Source organism: Plectropomus leopardus, chromosome 23 (assembly GCF_026936395.1).
Source record: "Plectropomus leopardus strain MGB_pleo_1.0 chromosome 23, ASM2693639v1, whole genome shotgun sequence".
Lineage (NCBI taxonomy): Eukaryota > Metazoa > Chordata > Actinopteri > Perciformes > Serranidae > Plectropomus > Plectropomus leopardus.
In genome coordinates, this window is record NC_142198.1 from 20552326 (window position 1) to 20572703 (window position 20378).

At 39.6% G+C, this 20378-nt stretch overlaps 1 protein-coding gene and 1 pseudogene across 1 annotated transcript in view; both read right to left on the reverse strand.

The window, feature by feature from the left end:
* Positions 1-20378, reverse strand: part of ntn5 (netrin 5) — a 23293-nt gene continuing 2915 nt past the window's right edge. Inside the window, exons 3-8 of the mRNA XM_042512456.2 lie at positions 11050-12476; positions 10642-10830; positions 6944-7093; positions 4103-4153; positions 2753-2833; positions 1-1868 (exon numbers count right to left, since the gene is read on the reverse strand). Of these exons, the coding sequence (XP_042368390.2) occupies positions 1333-1868; positions 2753-2833; positions 4103-4153; positions 6944-7093; positions 10642-10830; positions 11050-12466 (2424 nt within the window). The 5' untranslated portion in view covers positions 12467-12476 and the 3' untranslated portion in view covers positions 1-1332. The remainder of the gene's footprint in view (positions 1869-2752; positions 2834-4102; positions 4154-6943; positions 7094-10641; positions 10831-11049; positions 12477-20378) is intronic.
* LOC121962467 (zona pellucida sperm-binding protein 3-like) overlaps positions 17955-20378 on the reverse strand; it is a 15022-nt pseudogene continuing 12598 nt past the window's right edge.

Sequence of the window (20378 nt, forward strand, 5' to 3'; positions counted from 1 at the left end):
TCATCGCCACTCTCTTTATTTTCTTTTATTTAAAAAAGGAAACATCACATTTCTGAATAATTACTGATGCACATTCTTTATCTCATGTTATTTATTTGTTTATTCAGTTTCTCATTGTTTGTATTTGTGCTGCATAATGTTATCCAAGAATAAATATGATTCAAACAATCGTTTAAAAAAAAATACTGCATGGCATTTCAAAGTGTAGTCAGACTTGAATTTTCAAATTTTTTTTTGCAGAAATTTCTCATAGCACTAATTTTGTTGGTGGATTTTTTTTTCTTTAATATATTTTTTTTATGGTAAGTTTTGCCTCAAAATGTTGAGCTTGACCTTTAAAAAAAACCCAAAACATTTCAACAGCATGATTAAATTTGTGTTTCTTCACATTTTGAGAAAAGCATTTGTACATCACTTAACCGATGTGTATGTATGGAAACCCATTTTTACCAGTGGGATGGAAAAACTTTCTCCAAATAATGATAAAGTTTCTCCAAATAATGAGAAACTCCTAATGTAAGAAGTCAGTATGTCAAAATAATGACTTAGTATGACAAACTTTCTAAAAATAATGACTCTGTATCTGAAAATAATAAGAAACTTTCTCAAATACTGAGAAATTTTCTTAAAAAAGAGAAACTTCTCAAAATCATGACAAAATTATCTCGAAATAAGGAGACTCTTAAAATAATAAGTATGTATCTAAAAAAATGTGATAACTTCTCAAAACATTGAGGAACTTCCTCAAATAATACAAATTTTTTCTAAATGGGTTAACCAGAAACTGTCTTAAAATAACATGTTTTTAAAATAATGATTTCTTATGAGAAACTTTCTCAAAATAATGAGAAGTTTTAACAACAAGAAAGTTTCTCCAAATACTTGCTTGGTGTCTTAAAATAATGAACAACTTTTTTGCTATTTTTGCAAAATAATGAGAAACCTTTTCCAAATTATAACCTAGAATCTCAAAAAAATTCCCAGTATTATGAGTTATTTTCTGAAAACAGTGAGAAACTTTCTCAAAATAATGACTTAGTATCGGTACTCATTTAGCTCATTTTGAAATACGAAGTCATTATGTTGACTTACAGGATCTTTTTTTATTTCGTAACACTGGTGAACATGGGCGTCCATATATTTTTGTTTGTGTGTTGTGCAGTTTCTCCGTGCTGAGGAAGCAAAGTCGCGTCTGTTTCTCCTGAAACGTTCAGAAAAATCAGTTTTACAAAGTCTAAGATAAAGAGTTTTTGCCTTTTCTTGTAGCTCTGAGGTGTGGATGATAAAAAGAAAAAAATCCTTATTTTTGTGTCTCCGTGTGGTTTCTGTTTGTTATCCAGGACCTGGACTCGAGCACACCAGAGCCGGCGTCGTCGGCGAGGTGCTCGCCTCTGTGGGCGTAACCTCAGTGTGTGTGCGCGGCTCCGCGGAGGTTTGTGTGTCCTCGCTGTGTGTCTCAGTCAGCAGGTGAGGGGGGATGTACCCGGACTGTGTTTGCTCCCTGTGACGGTGGTGTCCATTGGGGGACTTTTTTGGGCAGCGGCCCCTCTTGTCCTGCCCCCGGAAGCCCCTCAGTTTGGGGCTCCAGTGTTCCCGCCACTGGAGGGCCAGAGTGGAGCGGTCCGCCACCAGCCGACTCTCCTCAGGGCCCCAGCCCCGCTCCCCCTCCTCCGCGCCGATCAGGAGGTAGGTCCGGCCCACGTGGAGGGCGGGGCAGCCGCAGCTGAGGTCGCGGTCCGGGACCCAGAGCGACTGCGGGCCCCTGCGGACGCGGGAGGTGGACCCCGTGCGGAAGACGGTTTGGACTGAGATGGAGAACTGCCACCAGGGACCTGAACGCTCCATCCCTCTCACCTGCACCTTCAGCACTGAGGAAGACAGAAAAATAAAATTAATTATTAATTATTTTCTTTAATGATTGTAACTTTTTAAGATTTTATTATTTTGATTGTTTCCATTTTCTATGTTGGTTAGATTCATTTAAATTTTATTTCAGAGGAAAAAAGATGAAAAATCTTTTTTTTCACTATGGTTTCTGATTTTTTTTTTTATCACATCTGTATCTTAAGCACTGACTGAGACAAATAAATAAATAAATAAATTCATTTCTGAAATTAGATTTGTGCATGACTATAACTTTTTAAGAGTCTATTATTTTGATTGTTTTAATGTTTTAAGTAGGTTTGATTTTATTTTTTAAAAAGATTTCAGGGGAAAAAATAAGAAAAAATAGGAGACGTTGATAATTTAAAAATCTACTTAATATTTATTTTTCTATATGGTTTCTGTTTTTTATCGCACCTGTTACCCTCAGGTGCAAAAGACAAAAAAGTAAAGAAATAGTTTTCTGAAATTATATTTGTGTATAACTATAATATCTTTAAGAATTTATTATTTTGATTGTTTTATTTTTTAAGTAGTTTAAAAATTATTTCAATTTAATTTCAGAAGAGAAAAGAAAAATGTGAGAAGGGGTCGATTAAAAAAAAGTCCTTATTTTCATGTCTCCTTTTGGTTTCTGTTTTTCATCACACCTGCAACCTTCAACACTGAGAAAGACAGAAATTAAATAAATACATTTCTGAGACTATAAGAAGAAATTATTATTATTATTATTATTATTATTATTATTATTATTATTATTATTTTATTTCAATTCTTTTAATTTTTAAAGTCGATTTTAGTATGAAGTAAAAACAATTTCAAGACATTTTGTTTCACAAAGTAATAAATAAAAAAACATGACACCAACCGAAGTCCTTGAGACAATACGTCTCCAAGTTCATCCTGACTTTAACCTGAGAGGGCTGGCAGTACGAAACACACTCCTCCGCTACAACGGAGAGAGACAGCGAGAGAGGAGGGGAGGGGGGGAGAATGCATCAAATGAGAGGGTATCATTTCATAGCAAGCATATCAGCACATGTCTTTTGCCCTAATTACAATATGGCTGCTTGTATTTGTCATCACAGTATCCTGTGACTAACAGATGACCTCGCTGCAGCAGGCGGGACATTCCTGCAGCCGCCGCTAGGAGGAAGCGGTTAGCTGCTGCACGAGGAGTTAGAGATTCATGTTTTTTATTTATAATATATGTGTACATTATACATGCAGAGACATCATCCGTGTTAAAAAAGATAGTTTAGAGAGTGACTTTTTCTGTTATTATGGAAAATGCATTAGTATCACGTATCTTACTCGATTTTGTGAATTTTATTGTAGCACTTTTTACACTCGTAGATAAATGGTTATTTTTTTAAAAAGACAAAAATACATAAAGAGGTATTAAAAAAGAGCAAAGTAGAAAAAAGCTGGACCAAGACAAAACAAAACAAAATGACAAAACAAAAAAACAAAACCGCACCCCCCCCCCACAAAAAACCCCAAAACAAAACAGAAAACAAAACAAAAACAAACAAACAAACAAAAAACAACAAAAAAACACAAACTGAGAATAATAAGTACTATCATGTATAAATACTAACATTAGGGGTGGGCGATAAATTCTTTGTCAATGTTACATGAGATTGTGATTTCTGGATTTTCTTGAAATGTGATTGAGAAACTGTTCCGTTTACTCCTGTACCCTTATTAATATTTTTAAAAAATGGGTAAATGAAAGAGTTCGTTAACCACACAGAGGCACAACTTAACCAGAAAGAGACACCAAATAACTACAAATAAGGGACAAAATTACCACAAAGAAATACAAAACAACCACAGGGAGACAAAATGGCCAAAAACGACACAAATTACCTCAAAGACACACAAAACAGCCACAAAGAAACATAAAACTATGACAAAGAGACAACATTGATTGGCTGAGCACACAGGTGAAGCGAAATGAAACTAAATCAGTGCAGACTGGTCAGCATCGATAAACAATCATTTGATCCCCATTTAAACAATTCACCTGTAGCAAGGACTTCAAAAGTGTTTAGTGATGCAAAATAATGGAATTATAAACATGTTATTTCAAAAAACTGATTAATCTTGATTAACTATTAGATTTCTGCAATTAATCGCGACTTTAAAAAATTAATCGTTAGTTAAAATATGTAAATCTGTATTTTATGTCACATTTGCCTGCAGATCCACTCACCGATGCTGTACTGAGGCTGGTACACCGGGGTCGGAGCGACCTCTTGAATTCCTGCAAACATAAACACACTTTCAGACAGAGGAGCCTCGGCGTGCCCGCATGAGCTGTCAGGTCGTTGCAGACAGAGTGTGTGTGTGTGTGTGTGTGTGTGTGTGTGTGTGTGTGTGTGTGTTCTGCTTGGATGCCTCTCGGTGCGTGGGGCATGTCTGCACAGAAAGATAAGCAAGTGTCAAAAATGTGTGTGTGGTCCTTTTACGGGCCAGAAAACACTGACGCTCACTTGAGCACAGACTTTATTTTTCAATAATCCGTCACTTCTTGCACAGTTTTGTCTCAAACATTAAACAGAGTGTAATACAGTCGACTTTGTGTGTGTATGTGTGTGTGTGTGTGTGTGAACTGGCCCGTATATACATTATCCAGGACTCTTGTTAAAGTATGTGTGTGACAGTGCTGCCATATTTTACCGAGTTCACACTCTGTCCCCGCATCCATGCCGTGTCCTCTCCGACATAACTGGGCCAGTGACACCCTACACCCCGTCTTTTAAATGACAGGAAGGTGATGTGTGTTTGTGTGTATGTGTAGGCCTTCATATGCGAGAGGTCAAAATGAGGTAAATGCACCCATGTAACATTTTTAGATACCATACGATGCTTAAGTTTCGTAACTGGTACTAAGATAATAAGTTTATCGAAATCTGGCGGGAAGGATTATAGCATTTTTTTTCATTTAATAATAGAAGCCAGACTTTTCAAATATCAAGCGAAACAAAAGCAGTCATAGACAAACTTTGTCTTAAAACTAGAATTACCGATTCTATGCCTCTGCACACAGTCAGGCATCCATGTCTTCAAAAACATGGTGAAGGTGATCTTTGACCTTTTGGATGTAAAATTTCAACACCGCATTGTTATATCCTTCTAGCCATTTGGGTGCAATTGTATCATGATTAGTGCATAAAAACATATTTCTCTAGTCACATTGATCTTGACCTTTGACCTTTGAGTACCAAATTTTAATTAGCTCATCACTGGGTTCAAGTAAACATTTGTGCCAAATTTGACAAAATTCCCTTGAGGTGTTCTTGAGATATCATGTTGACAAAATAAGACAGATGAGGTCATAATGACCTTGACCTTTGACATATGACCACCAAAAGGGAATCATTTCATGGTTGAGACCAAGTGGATGTTTGACGAAATTCTCCCTTCGCCTTCTTGAGATATTGCATTCTCAAGAATGAAACGCATGCAAGGTCACAGTAACCTTGACCTTTGACCTATGACCACCAAATTTTAATCACTTCATCCATGAGTCTAAGTGAACACTTGTACTAAATTTAAATATTTTCCCTCAAGGGGTTCTTGAGATATTGTGTAATGTGTAAATATAATGCCTTCGGTCTCTGTTATCGCCAGCAGGGAGGCATAAAAACAGTATAATCTACAGTTTAAAAACTAGGGCTAAGCAAAATATAAGGCTATTATATGATCATATTATATTTATATTCTGAAATAAGACTAGACATGATCTTAGATTTTGGATATAGGTGATTGATTTGAGCATTTTGAGCACTGAACATGACTTGGAACGTAAAATGCTTCGAAAGGTCTCCCTTATGTGTCATACTAGGAGGATATAGAGCTGAAGTACATAGATATGCTCCAAGGAAACTCAATTCTTTGAACTTCCTGTGCTGTTCAAAGCGTGGATGAAGAGGTTCGGTTAACTTTAAGTTTAGCTGGCTGCTGCTGCGAGCCTTTTGGTCTGTCTGATAAGACGAGAGGCGTTGGAGGTGTTGGTAGGGGGTAAGAGATGCTATACATAGCCCGAGATGGTCTGGCAGTAAAAACAAACAAGGTTTTCTTTCACTCGCTCCTTTCACTGGGAGAGTTATGAGTCTGAGCCCTGTGACGGGGGGCCGTTTTGAGCTGCACAACAGGTGTGAAGCTCGCCGCCGCTGGCTCCCGATGTCACCTGATTGGGGCTTACCCAGCGTCAGTGCCTGTGTGGTTGTCGGCACTCGCGCGACGAGCCGGGGAAGCGCGTGGATTAGCGCTCGTGGCTGCGGTTCGGTGCTGGCCGTGCGCGCAGATACGAGTAGCAACAATCCAACTTGATCTGACGCTGATCCCACATCAGCTGGAGATGAGGTTTCCCTGTGGCGGTCAGCTCATGTTAACGCTGCTATGGAAACCGTCTCTAGGGATGATGAAAAGGGGACACGCTGGGTGATCGGGCCAAATTAGTCTGGACGGCAGCGGCCCCTTTTATACTGAGCTACTACTTGATAAAGGCTTAGAGAGCTTGATAGGAGGTTTAATCCATTTAGGCCACGAGCAAATGAGGTTGAAGGAGAAATTAAAGAGGTCACTTTGTTATGATTGACCACAAACTATTAAAAGTCTGATTCATTTAAGCAGGGTGGCATGTGTTGCATGCAGAGAGGAGTTAAGACTCATGATCCTTATTAAAACAAGTCCTTGGGTATGTGATCTGAGATTCATATGATGATCTGTTTTCTGATCGGCCCCCCTTCAAGGTTTTGTTCTGGTTAACAAATTTGTTTGATTTCTTTCGAAAACATGAGAGAAGGCAATGAGCAACTTCACAAGACATGGCCCAAAAATGTGCAAAAAAAGGTGAAAAAAATATACAAGAAAACTACCTGGAATAAGCAGAAAAAATAAAATAAAATAAAATAAAATAAAATAAAATAAAATAAAATAAAATAAAATAAAATAAAATAATTTATAAATAACTTATAAAAATAAATTAATTAATAAAAATAAATATAAATAAAAGAATACTGAGCTGTAATATGGGTAATTGACTTACGTATGCAGGGCCTCAGAGGGGACTTGCCCTGTTTGTATCCCGGGGCACAGCGGTTGCACCTGAGGCCGGTCACCCCTTCTCGACACAGACACTGACCCGATGTCTGGTTACACCAGCGACCCACTGCCCCCAAAGGATGACACTGACATGCTGAAAAAGACAAAGAATACCAAAGAAGTGATGTTATGATGTTGTACTTTTTTGTAGTTTATCAGCAAAAACTGATGTGTTGTTTGTTTTTTTGGCCTTCCAGAGGCAGCAGAACAAGTGGAAAAATGTAGTCGCTGTAGTGATGTGTTAACAAATGATAGCATTTATTTGACGTTGCATCTTTCTCCATCTAGGATATGATGTTGAGGAATAGACAAAAGTGTTTTTGCTGGACATTATGATGTCCTTTGACCTTTTGGGTACAAAATGTCATAATTTTGTCCAATTAGACATTCAAATTCAAATTCAAATCAGTTCATTGTTCAGTTCAGCCAAATCTGAGAAAACTCGTTCAAGGCCTAATGAGATATTGTGTTGTTGAGAATGAGATGGATTCAAGGTCAAGGTGACCTTGACCTTTTACCCCACCAAATTTTAAACAGTTGCTTGTTAAGCCTAAGAGAGCAATTGTATCAAATCTGAAAATAATCCCAAGGTTTTCTTGAGATATTAAGTTCAAAATAATGAAAAAAATTGTGAGTTCACAGTAGCCTTGACCTTTGACCACTTAATTTTAATTCATTCATCTTTGAGTCCACTGAAACATTTATGCCAAATTTGGAGAAATTCCCTCAAGGTGTTCTTCAGATAAAGTGCTAACAAGATTGAGAGAGACGAGAACACAGTGATCTCGAGGTTTGACCAACAAAATCTGATCATTTCATCCTTTAGTCCAACGTGTTGTTTGTGCCAAATTTTAACCAAAAAAAAAATTTTTTTTAATCCTTTTAAGCCATTCAGGAATGAAAGCGATGCAAGGTCACATTGACCTTTGACCACCAAAATCGATGCATTCATTCATGAGTCAAACTGAACGTTTGTGCCAAAATTGAGGACAATCTTCTCAAAGCATTCTGGAGAAATTGGGTCTCAAGAATTAAATAGATGCAATTTCACAGATATTTGACCTATGACCTCCAAAATCAGATCAGTTTATCCTCGAGTCCAAGTGAACATTTGTGCTAAATTCGAAGACATTTCCTCACAGAGTTCTTTAGATATCATGTCCACAAGAATGGGACGTTTCTGCTCGTAGAAGACCGTAGTTATACTGGGAATCTTTCACGTGCCGATGATTTATCGGTATGAATATAAAACTGGACACAAGTCGTATTTTCTTGTCCTCTCGGGCTTTGTGGAGAAGAGTTGAGTTGTGCAACAGGATGAAGATATGCGAAACAAAACCTCGTGTTAAACTGTGACTGCTGCACAAAGGACAGTAAACAGGATTAAGAAGACCATCCATCAGTGACGGCACCCAGGTTTAATCCTGTTTGACAGCATCCGTCCTGAGGGAATGTCCTTGAGCAAAGACACCGTAAAAGCTATTTTCTAGCAGCTTTGTTGGGTAAACAAAGACAAATCCCTCTCAACCGAATCTCAAAAATTCATTATTCTCGTTCATTATTCCCCTATTGTTGCCTGTTGCGATGCAATATAACGATTACCGCCTGGATTTGCTTCGGTTTACGCTGCAAAGCTTTTTATTTACACGGTTATCACAGCGTAAGACCCGATGAGAGAAGACAGATAGCGAGAGGAAGCCACACTTCAGCAGCTCTGCTCACACTCCTAAAATATTTACACGAATCCTTACAGTGAGTCCAAACAACCCGCCTGGAGAAAATGAGTAATTGGGCTCTGAAGGGGTAACTCTGTGAAATAAAGCATCGGTAAATTAAAGCGGGGACGTGAGACGGTGCGGTGGAGGATATGAATTTGCGGTTTGCTTTTGTTCCACGCTTAAAAAGTGATAAAATATAAAGAAGTTTTATCATAGCTGATATTTTTCAACCCTGCACGCGTGTCAAGCTCAAAGAGAGCCCATTAACTTTGGATATATTAGGCCCGTGGTCAAGCTTCCAGATGCCAGAGTGTCACAGTCACTTAGGACATGTGACCAGTCAAAGGTCAGGGGTCGCGGCACATGCCAGCCGGCGGTAACGACGGGGATACAGGTGGCAGCTCAGCGGGGTTTGTGTGTGTTTTTTGTGCACTAACAGGAATAGCTGCCCGCTCTCACAATGTAACCACCCCATAAACACTTATGTATGCAGACAGAGCGAGCGCGTAAACACACACACAGACAGTCGGACATAAACGCCGTCTCTCAAACTGTGATTCGCTTTTTCATCCTCCAGGAATGCACGGTTAGTTATTTAAAATATTCAGCCACAAATACACAAACGAGAATACACGTCCTTCTTATTAAAGGAATACTCCCCCCCCTCAAATAATAATTTGTATAAAATGATTCAATTTTTGAGGTAAAATTTGTTTATCTTGCACGCATCCATGGAGGGCGAAGAATTCAAAAACAGAGACAACGTTTTTTCCTGAGTGTGTTTTATGATTTTAGGCGTACAGCACTTTGTAACGTTAGTTTTGATTAGTGCTATATGGATAAACATTATTATAATTATTATATTAATATCAGGTGTCCTGCTTTTAACGTTCCATTCTCTGATTTTGTTGCCTAACCCTGACCGTCATGTCGATGGCGTTAAAACATAAGGACTCTGCAGCGTCATCCCACCTTGTGCATTTGTTGACATCACGTAAACAGCTGACGCATAAGAACACGTAAAATGTAATAAGTAGACCCAAAGGTCACTGACAGAGCGGCAACACGTGACGAATTGGGACGAGAACGTGTTGTGATACGCCGCTGAGCAGCGCTGAGAACACGGCCTGACCGAACTGTTCGCAGTGTTATGATATGTCGGCATCAGGTTGAAACGCTGCTGTTAACAACAAAATACAAGAAGATTAAAGGTCCCTATAGGCAGGAGGGGCGGCGGATGGATCGAAAAAAAAACGCAAAGTTTCATACGGAAGTTTGCTTCCTGCATGAATGCAAGGTTGTTTTCTAAATCTTAACATGTGCCTTTTTCGCCTAAACTTAACCGTCTGTGCTCTTGTTGCCTGACACTGAGCATGTGCTTTAGTTGAGTCCCAGTGTTGGTTGCCATGTGCTTATGTTGCCTAAACATAAGCACATGCAGCGTGATCCTACCACGTGCTTTTGTTGACATCATGGTGTTGGTAGCGGCTTTTTGGTTCTAAAAACGTTCTAAGAATAATACAATGCAACCAAAAAGGGTTTTCCTTGAAGAACTAGCAGTGTAAACCCTATATGGCTCTAGTTATCGCCTTTATTTCTAAGAGTGCAGCAGTAAGTACTGATAAGTTTCACTTTCTGTTCAGTTTCCCGTCAGAAAATACTTAGCATTTAACCAGATTAATGAGACATTTTACGGCACAAATTGTGCGAAAGTTTGCATTCAGACGCTTTGATATTTGTTGGTCACCTACAACTTCACTTCATAAAGAATTTTTTAGACTTCTTGTTCATTGTGGAGGCAAAAGAGAAAAAAAACAACCTTTTCTTATAAATTCAACGAAACACGTGGTGAATATCTGACATAGAAATGGTAATTTTGGGGGTGACGTGTTAACCCTTAAAACACACATATGTAGTGACTGACGTTGGCAGGCCTTGCGGTGGTTTATGGGCTTGCTGTGGTTGCGTGTGTATCCGTTCTGGCAGTACTGGCAGTGGCGTCCGGCCGTGTGGTGGCGACACTTCTGACACACGCCGCCGCTGCGCCGGCCCGACTGCTGAAACACCTCCATGCTGAAACGACACTTGTTTGAGTGGCCGTTACACTCACAGGCTGGACAAGGGAGAGAAATGATAAACGCAAGTGAGGAAAATGCTCATCACAAAATGTCACATCTAATGTTTGGGATCTGGCTTGATATCTTTCAAAAAGGCAAATTAAAAAAAAAAGGCTTAAAAATTATGATAATTCTTAAAAAAAAGAAAAGAAAAAAAAGGGCAGTGTTAACCCAACACAATTGTTTTTATTTTTTTTAATTTAATTTGAACTCACCAACGCAGGGGTTCGGGTGCGTGGGTGTAGCTCGATGCCACGGCCTGTCGCAGTAGAAATCCTCGCACACGTCACAGTCCGGCCCCGCCGTGTGATGCTCACACACGCACACTGCCTGGCCTGAGTCGTCACGGCGACACTTGGAAGCGTGTCCATTACATTTACACCTGCCGCCAACTTGCAGGTCGGAGAGCGCCAGAGGAGCTCGGATAGCGGAGGGCGGGGCCGCCTGCAGATTCCTGAAGCTCTGTTTCGTGTTCAGATAATTGTTCCTCCTCTTCCTCAGCTCCCGCCCCTTGTTGTTCCTGCTCCGCCCCTCAACCGTCCAATTACAACCCCCATTCGGGCAAGGCAGCCAATTACTGTTTTCCTTTTTGCGGCCACGCCCTCTGGCTTTCCCGCCTTTCCTCGAGGAAGCGAGCATGCTAAAAGTGTCCCCGCCTTCCTTGCTGGTCACATTGTGTCCATCTTCGTTTTGACCTTTATAGTGGCCCTTCCTTCCGTGTTTGTTCCTCCCTCTTATCTCCGAATTTTTTACCTCCCTCTCAAAAAATGCCAGCGTGTTATCTGCGTTTAGCTTTTCGACCTGACCGCCAGAGCGCCCCTTGGAGCCCGATCTCCACCTCAGAAGCCCTCTGTCGTCTTCTGCAGCATCACGCCATCGCACTTCCTCTTTTTTATCCACCTTGGCATCTTTGGACACCTGGTGGAAGACAACACGGATGTCCGTGGCGGTTACCCAGTCCTGGAGGGTGTGGCTGTAGTCGAAATCGGGCGAGGATGGCCGCCCGTCCAGGGTGGAGAACGCCAACACCATGCCGCCCCTCTGCTTCTGCAGGGGGCGAGGGTCTGAGCAGAGCGGCTCCGTCTCTTGGTGTCGTGTCTGAGCGACCGTTTGGGAAGGAAGCCCAAAATTCCCCAAGCAGTCGCTGGAGTAGTGCTGCATCGGCCTCCAGGTGCGCCCAAAGTCCATCGACTTTAAGATGGAGATCGAAATCGGGTCAGACGGCTCCCCTTGTTGGCAAAACTGCAAACTTATGTACGTGATCTCAAAGCGGCGGCCCAGAGGTAGCGTTATGACCCATTCTCCGGCGTCAGAGCCTCCGGGAGCCGTCCAGCAGGTGAGGTTGTGCGGGTTGTGGAGGTCCGTCAGGGTGGTGATGTTGCTGTCATGATCGGAGCTTTGAAGCGAGTGGCTCGCATTCGCCGGCACGCCATAGGCGGCGTTGATGAACTCCGAGAGGCAGTGGCGGGGGCGTCCGTCTAGGTGGTAGCAGGGGTCGTGAGGCGAAGTCCAGCTCAGCGGGGTGTGGGAGAGGGAGGAGGAGACGAGGGAAGGAGGGAGGAAAAGGAGAAGGAGGAGGAAAACAGGGAAGAGAGAGGTGGAAGGGGGAGGGGAGAAGGGCAGGGACATCATGTCATCGAGCCTGCGGAAGAAAAATAACACTTTTAGGAGAATTTTAGGATAAACTATGTTTTTTTTGTTTTGGGTTTTTTTTTTGTTTTGTTTTTGTTTTTTTTATTCTATTTGTTTGTCTGCCTGGCTACCGTCTTGTCACGTTATGTCTTCTTGTTGATCACTTGTAATTCACCATAAAAAAAAAATAAAATAATGATAAAAAAAATTAAAAATAAAAACTTTCTAAGAAATTTCCACACTAAAACAATAACAAGATTTTTTTAAAAGAAAAAAATTGAAAGAAAGTGAAAGAGAGAAATATAATAATATCTATATATATATATATATATATATATATATATATATATATATATATATATATATATAAAAAAATTCAAATCAAAATTTTATTTAAAAATCATTAAAAAAAACAAAACTTAATAAAAATACCATACCAAAACTATAAAGACAATTTAAAAAAAATAAAAAATAAAAAAGGAAAAAAATGTGAGAGTGAGGTTACCTTAAGTTCATAATAATAATAATTGTTAAAAAATCATAAAAAATTGATCATATATTTATATACAAAAAAGGGCTGCATGATAAGCAAAAAATGTGATTATTTTGACATATATTGTGATATGAGTCCCAGTTTTAGTAAGAATTTTTTGTATTTCATTTCACTTTTGACCAAATGCAAATGTTATCTTCTCCCTTTCAGTCACGCTTGAGAAAATCAGCTCCTCATGTGGTAACCCCGACGTATCTGCGGTGTAGAAACTGTTTATCTTCTCTTAATAAAAGTAGAATTCAGACCTTAAAAAAAGATCTTTAGAAGAAAAGCCATGGGAGCTAGATCATAAAACAAAAAGAAAAACACAAACTGATTGATTTATATGACTTGCATTCGACGCCAAAGCAGGAAATCTAAGATAGACCACCTGTGCCTTTATTGAAAACACACCGTACCAATTCGCTTCCACTGCACCTTATTGGCTCGCAGCCGATGCCAGTAAAGATCTCATCCCGTAAAAATGTAATCCCCGATCTTCACAGTAGTGTCCGCCACCAGTTTGAACCCGTGACCTTGACAGCCTTTAAGAACATATTTGTCTTAAAACTCCCCTCGACCCGAGAAGAGTGGATGAAGAAGGGCGCGCACCCAGCGGGTCTGTCTGAAATGACAAAAAACATGCCCGACAGCTGGGGCTAAACCCCGAGCTGGACCACATCCATCACGTTTATGGCTCCCCTTTTCAAATCACTTTACTGTCGGCACTAGTGGAAGAAGTATTCAAATTCTTTACTGTGGTAAAAGTACTAATACCACCCTGTGAAAATACTCTGTTACAAGTAAAAGTCCTACATTGAAAATGGTATCTCAGTAAGAGAATATAATCAGGAAACTGTGCATGAAGTATGGAAAGTAAAAGTACCCAATGCAGAAAAATCTAAAAAAAAAAAAATTCAAAATTATGATAAAAAACCAAAATTATTTAAAAAATAGAAAAAAACTCCCCAAAACATGCAAAAAACTAAATTATAAAATAAATTTTAAAATAAGCCCCAAGAAATTCAAAACTACAAAACTATATGATTAAAAAAAAACACCCCAGTCCAAAATCAGTTTAAAAAAATAGAAAAAAAACCCCAAACCTACAAATTGAGAAAAAGCACCATCAAAATTCAAAATTATTATTAAAACCAAGCTAAACCTAAAAATAAAAATAAAAACACCCCAAAACTTCAAAATATTTTTTAAAACATAGAGAAAACACCCCTAAACTCAAAATTACTAAAAGAAGAAAAATCAAAAGTATAATTAATTAATTAATTAATTATAAACTATAATCGATTCTGTGAATCGACTGATTTGTTGCTGCTGTATTCTTGGTCAGTGATTAAATTGATAACAAGCATTTTTATAAACTCTTGTGTTTTTTATGTGAAAATCTAAATTTGCAAAGTAACTAAAGCTGTCAGATTCAATTCATACTTGAGTACAGTACTTGAGTAAATGTACTTAACTGACTGTCGACGCTGCAGGCGAGTTTGGGGCCTGAGCTTTGAGAAGCGTTATCGAGCAGCATGAGGAAAAACAAGGAAGGAGATGATTTGGAGATTAGTTTTGGGGATGATTTATTGATCGAAATGTGTGTTTGTCTTGAGCCCCTACATGGAAACTTCCGTGGTAAAGACAAACACGGACTTGTATACGAACAAATCCCTTCCCGTCTCCTACAACTGGTGATGAGCATAATTTATTCCTCTTGTCAAGATTTGATACCCGAGAGCGTTAATTTTGGCATGCGGACAAAACGAACAATGCAGTCGCTTTCTCTGCGAGATTTATTGTTTTCAGCGCCCGAGGCACATTCCCAACAAGCGCTTCTTTTTTTTTTATTTGTTTCGAAACACCTGCCACTTTTTCTTGTTTCTTTCCTTCTCATCAATAAGTCCTTCCACTTTTTCAAACGACTTTCCCTCTGCCCCGCCGCCCATCTATCACCTGCGCCCTTCATTCTGTTCTGGGAATATTCTTAACTGCTGCGAGATTGATGATGTCCTAACAAGCGTTTGACACTGACAGCAAAGTCAGCAGGGCTGCATAAACCAAACCCGTAGGAGAGGACGGGGCTGAGAGCCTCTCCGGCCTCGTCATCCCGCTCAATTAGCCAACAACCGAAATATGAGGCTCCCCTCGGGGACCACACAGCTCCGAGGGGCCTGCGAGGAGGTCGTGGCACTCCAACGAACAAGACGACACTCCCGTGCATCGGCCAAACCCGAGCAGCAGAAAAGTCGAGATCAGGCTGTTTTATGGTGCGAGAAATGAGCAGAGAGTGCGGTGATGAGCGACTTTGACCCTTGTGACACTCGACCACATTCCTGACGCGTCCAGACATGCCCCGTGGGAACCTGAACGCACTGATAAAAAGCAGGACTTAAAAGTTGATCAGATGAGTAATTACGTCTCTGGTTTCATTCAAAGGGATTAGGACAGTGATACTCAACTTTCAGGTTAGGGTTAGTGCCAAATCTGGCCCCCGATAGGGTGCTGGGTGGCCCCCCAACCAATTTCTCATTCACAATGAAAATAAAGTGATCTACACAGGGAATGTTTTTCTACTTTTAGTACTCATATGGTGCCGGAGTGCATACAAATACATCAAATAGAGATTGTTAATTTAAAAAAGTCCCAGTAGAGGATCCACTGCAACTTGGCAGAGGTCTTAGCTAAGCCCTTAATGTACAAAAATCCAAGAAATATCCTAAAATACTCAAAACTTCCTAAAATACCCAAATTATCCATAAATTGTAGACATGTCCTAAAACCCCTAAAATGTCCTACAAGCAACATCCTAAAATCATCCTTAAAATCCTAAAATCCTGGAAATGTCCTAAAATATGAGAAATGTCCTTAAATCCTGGAAATATCCTAAAATATGAAAATGTCCTTAAATCCTGGAAATGTCCCAAACTGCGAGAATTGTCCTAAAATCCAAGAAACATCCTAAAGTCCTCAAAATTTTCAAAAATACTAGGCATGTCCTAAAATCCCAGAAACCCGTCCCCCTGTCATTTTGCACGTGGCTCCTAAGCAAAGCGTATTGCGTGTCCCTGGATCAGGGACGGGGTAACGGGCAGTGGTGGTGAAAGAATGGGCTGTGGACGGGGACAGAGCGCGGTGGACTGGGCGTTCAGGTTCAGGAGGACGGCGGCTGGTGTTTAACATTCCCCTGACGTGCACTTGCTCTTGTCTTTGTCACATTACATGACTAATTAAACATCGGCCCATTACAGCCGCTTTGATAAATGGATGCTCATCGGAGCGAGGCCCCTGAGGTTTTTTAATGCGCCCCTCCAGGGCCAAATCCAGACTCTTCCGAAACCAGATCATCTGTCTGGCAGCGCCACCTCAAACCCACCGGATACGGTTTCAACGGTTTTTCTCTGCTGCTTTCCATAAATTCACACAGAGAGAAACATGTTGAAGACCAGCCGCATTCTTCATATAAACAGACGTTTGACGAGAATAACATTAATATTTCGCACCGATTCTTTTCTTTTAACCTCAAATTGAGGTGACGGAAGACAAATATGCTCCCATTCTGAAAAGTTTTGAACTTGGCAGCGATCTGCGTGCGTTCAAAAAGCTTATACAGCCAAATAGTGGTAAGATGAGATCAACATCTCCGGCGGGTGATCTTTAGAAGCAGCTATGCTTGGCTGGCAAGGGGCTGGAAAAATACTTGCTGACAACCTGGGGGCATGTTTACAGCACAGAGGAACAGAGGAGAGCGAGCAGCGAGCAGCGAGGAGCGAGGAGCGCCACGCTCGTGTTCCTGCTCCACACTCCCTGTAATGCTATTCTACTGAGCTCAAGTGTGTATCACACACACGTCACCGAGAGAAACAAATGCATTACTTTATGGTTACGTGCAGGCTGAGGTAACTGTGCATATTGTTTATATTACTTAGAAACTTCTCTGTTGGAAATGTGCATGTTTAATTGTCTTACGACATTAAATCAAAGTTAAATTAAAAATAAATACTTGGAAAAAAAACACCCAAGAAATTCAAAACTACAAAACTCAATGATTGAAAAAAAGCCAAAAAATATTTTTGAAAATAAGAAAACCACAGAGAAATTAGTATTTATTTTTTAAAAATAAAAAACATATTTAAAAAAAAGTTCAAAATTTAACAATAATTAAAATTTTAAAAAGTAGATTTAATGGGGACTTTTTGACACTGATAAACTTTTCAGCCCCTTTACATATATTATTGACAGATTTTGATCAAATAAAGACCTCACATTGGACAATATTACATACGTACTACTCAACAATCATTATTGCATGTCTATATTTGACAAGAATACCAAAGAAAACAAGAATCCTATAAATATTTTTGATAGTTTATGCAGAAAAAGCATATAATTTTGTTATCGATAGCTACAGACTATTTTACAAACTCAAATATTGTAATTTCTTGCAATTGGTGGGACATTTCTTGAGAGAATTCAAACGAATTTGCTCAGCATATGATGCTTGTGAAAGGTGTGTGAATGAAGCACAAGGCAATGAGAAACTTCACCAAAAAATGACACAGAATTTAGTAAAAAAAAAAAAAAAGAAAAGAGGGGGGAAATTACATGAAAATCTGAAAAAACAATCAAACAAAAAAAACCTAAACAAAAAAATTGGAAAATAAAATACAAAAAAAATAAAATATAGTCATGATATATAGGGGGAAATCTGAATCAAGCATCCCCTTTCCAGTCAACTCATTGTCGGGCCCCCCGACCTCATGGGCCCCCGTGAAACTGCACAGCCTGCACTGTCTATATATCCGCCAATATATATATCAATTTCAGCAAATATGACACAAAGTTTTTTTCATAAAAGTTAAAACTGCAGCTTTAAGTTGTGTAAACGCAGCGTGTGAGCCTCTGGTGTGTGTGGTTTTCTCTCCTGCTACCTGTTAACTCTCCTCGGCCTGTTCACACTTTGGAGCTGGGGGCCTGTCCGGGTTTATCGGAGCTGCTCTGGTGAGCAGATGAGCTGGATTTGGCGTGGTCTCACACGTTTTAACATTCCTCGTCATGGGCGAGCAGCGCCGGCCAGCAACGCGGAGGCAGATATGTTCAAAATTTAAATTGTTTTTGAAAGACTAAACAAAGATTGTGAAAATAAACAGTTTTATGTGAGGTTGATAGTCGCTGGGATGATTTTTCAGAGTTGTGCAGCTTTGCATGGAGCCTTTAAATAAACTGATCAATCACATAAGCTCTCTGAGTGTGTGTTTGAAGCTGCACCAAAGCACCTGTTGGCGCATGTTACCACACTGACACCTTTGTTAATTTGCAATTGTCCTCAGCCGGTTTAGAAATACAACACTGGGCTTGCATTCCTGCCTGCACAGTCCAAGCCCATCTGTGTGTTATTCCACACGGAGCAGATTCCACGAGTTCTGTTTTAGGTGTAATAATCTAATTTTAGTGGCGTGGGGCAGCCCGCAAGGCGAAGGCAACAGACAGCACAAAATGGATTATCACTGCTTGTATCTTTAGCTAAAGGCCTCTGTCCTTCACGTTTGCACCTCCGACAAAACGCCCAATCCGGTGCATGTGCAAGGAGGCCCCCGGGGGCCAACACACACACACACACACACACACAGAGGGTGTCTCTGCCTTTGCATTGACCCGTACTCCCTGCTTACTTCATTTTTGAACAAAAAAACACATGTTACCCACTTGATATTTAAAAGTTTCCTGTCAATCCCCCCCAGCGGCACCCCTTCACAGCCTCATACAAGTTGGCAAGCTGCTCTCCGGCAGCTCACATGTTGATATTGAAAAACAGATGGAAATGAAATCATTGTGATTTCATGTTGCAGTCACGCCAAGGACAACCTCGGGCACGGTGGAAATGAAAGTAAGGCCAGTGTAGGCTGTAATTGCGTGTCAATTAAATGCAGAAAAATGTCATCATAAAGAGGAAAACAAAGCACAGGATCACTCCAGGGCTGCAGCCTTTATATGAGCACAAAAACAAATAAAATGCATGATCTTTTTCTCCCTGGCTAATTTATCTTTAAATCATTAAATATATAAATAAATAAATCAGGTTTTAGTAATTTCTGCAAAACACACCAAAGGCCAAATGCATGACTAAGAAATTTGCGCCCCTTTATAATAAAAATAACTAAAATTGACATTGTTTGTTTATAAACCCTTTGAAACCTGCAAATTTTCTTAATTTCTTTCAAAAATATGGGAAGATGGCAAAAAGTACAAGAAAATTACCTAAAAATTAGCACCAAATAAAAAACACAACAAAATGAAAAAACAAACAAAAATAGAATAATTATATAAAAATAATTTTAAATATTGAACCATGCCAATAACAGATACAGTTTAAGGGACATTTATCTCTAGCTTATTTAAAAAAAAACAACCTACATCTCCTAATTTCTTGCAATTTTTGGGGGGACGTTTTTTGAATGAAATCAAACCAATTTACCCAGCGCTCAGTTTTTTTTAAAGGTGTGTGAATGACACACAAGGCAATGAGAAACTTCACAAAAAATAATGCAGACATTGGGAAAAAAAATAGGAAAAATAACAAAATAAATACACAAGAAAAATACCTTAAAAATTTGCTGAACAAAAGGAAAGTAAACTGAGAAAAACAAAAAACAAGCAACAAAAAATAAAAAAAAAACAGCAACATGAAAGTAACCAGACAAAAAAAAACAGCTTAAAAATGTAAACTAAAATATAATATTTCTCTAAAATAATTTTAATTATGACATATAGTTCCCTGAATTTTTTTCCCTTTAGCTTTTTATTTTTTTTAAAATAATGGTTTTCTAAATCTACTAATTTCCTAACATCTGCAGGGACTTTTTCTGCCAAGTTGTTCATTGTATTTTCCCACGTTTTGCAAAGAAATTAAACCAATTTGCTGGAGGTTCAAAGGTCTAAATAATTGTGAAAGGCGCGTAAATGCTGCACAAGAAAAGTGATGTAGATCCAGATTTCAAAGGGTTAAAGTAAACACGGTATATTTTCTCTCTCAGGGTGCTGCGGAGGGATCTTTAGACAAACTTAATCAACTACAGACCTTTAAAATGAAAACAGCCCGCAGTCACACGCGCTCACTCCGCGCGCGATGCCTTTACCGGAGCCGTAATGACCCACTCACCGCGCGGTTCATTAAACATAAATGTTTATCATATTTACAGTGATTACTTTGGCGGGAACTGACAGCGGAGCCCGGAGCTTAATTGCCTCCATTCTGCGGATTTAATTGCACTTGTTAGACAGAAATTGGCTTCAGTCAATTAGCTTTATCTCACAGGAGAGGAACAATAATATTTACAGTGTTGGGTTATCATGCTTTGATCCAATAACTTGATTCAG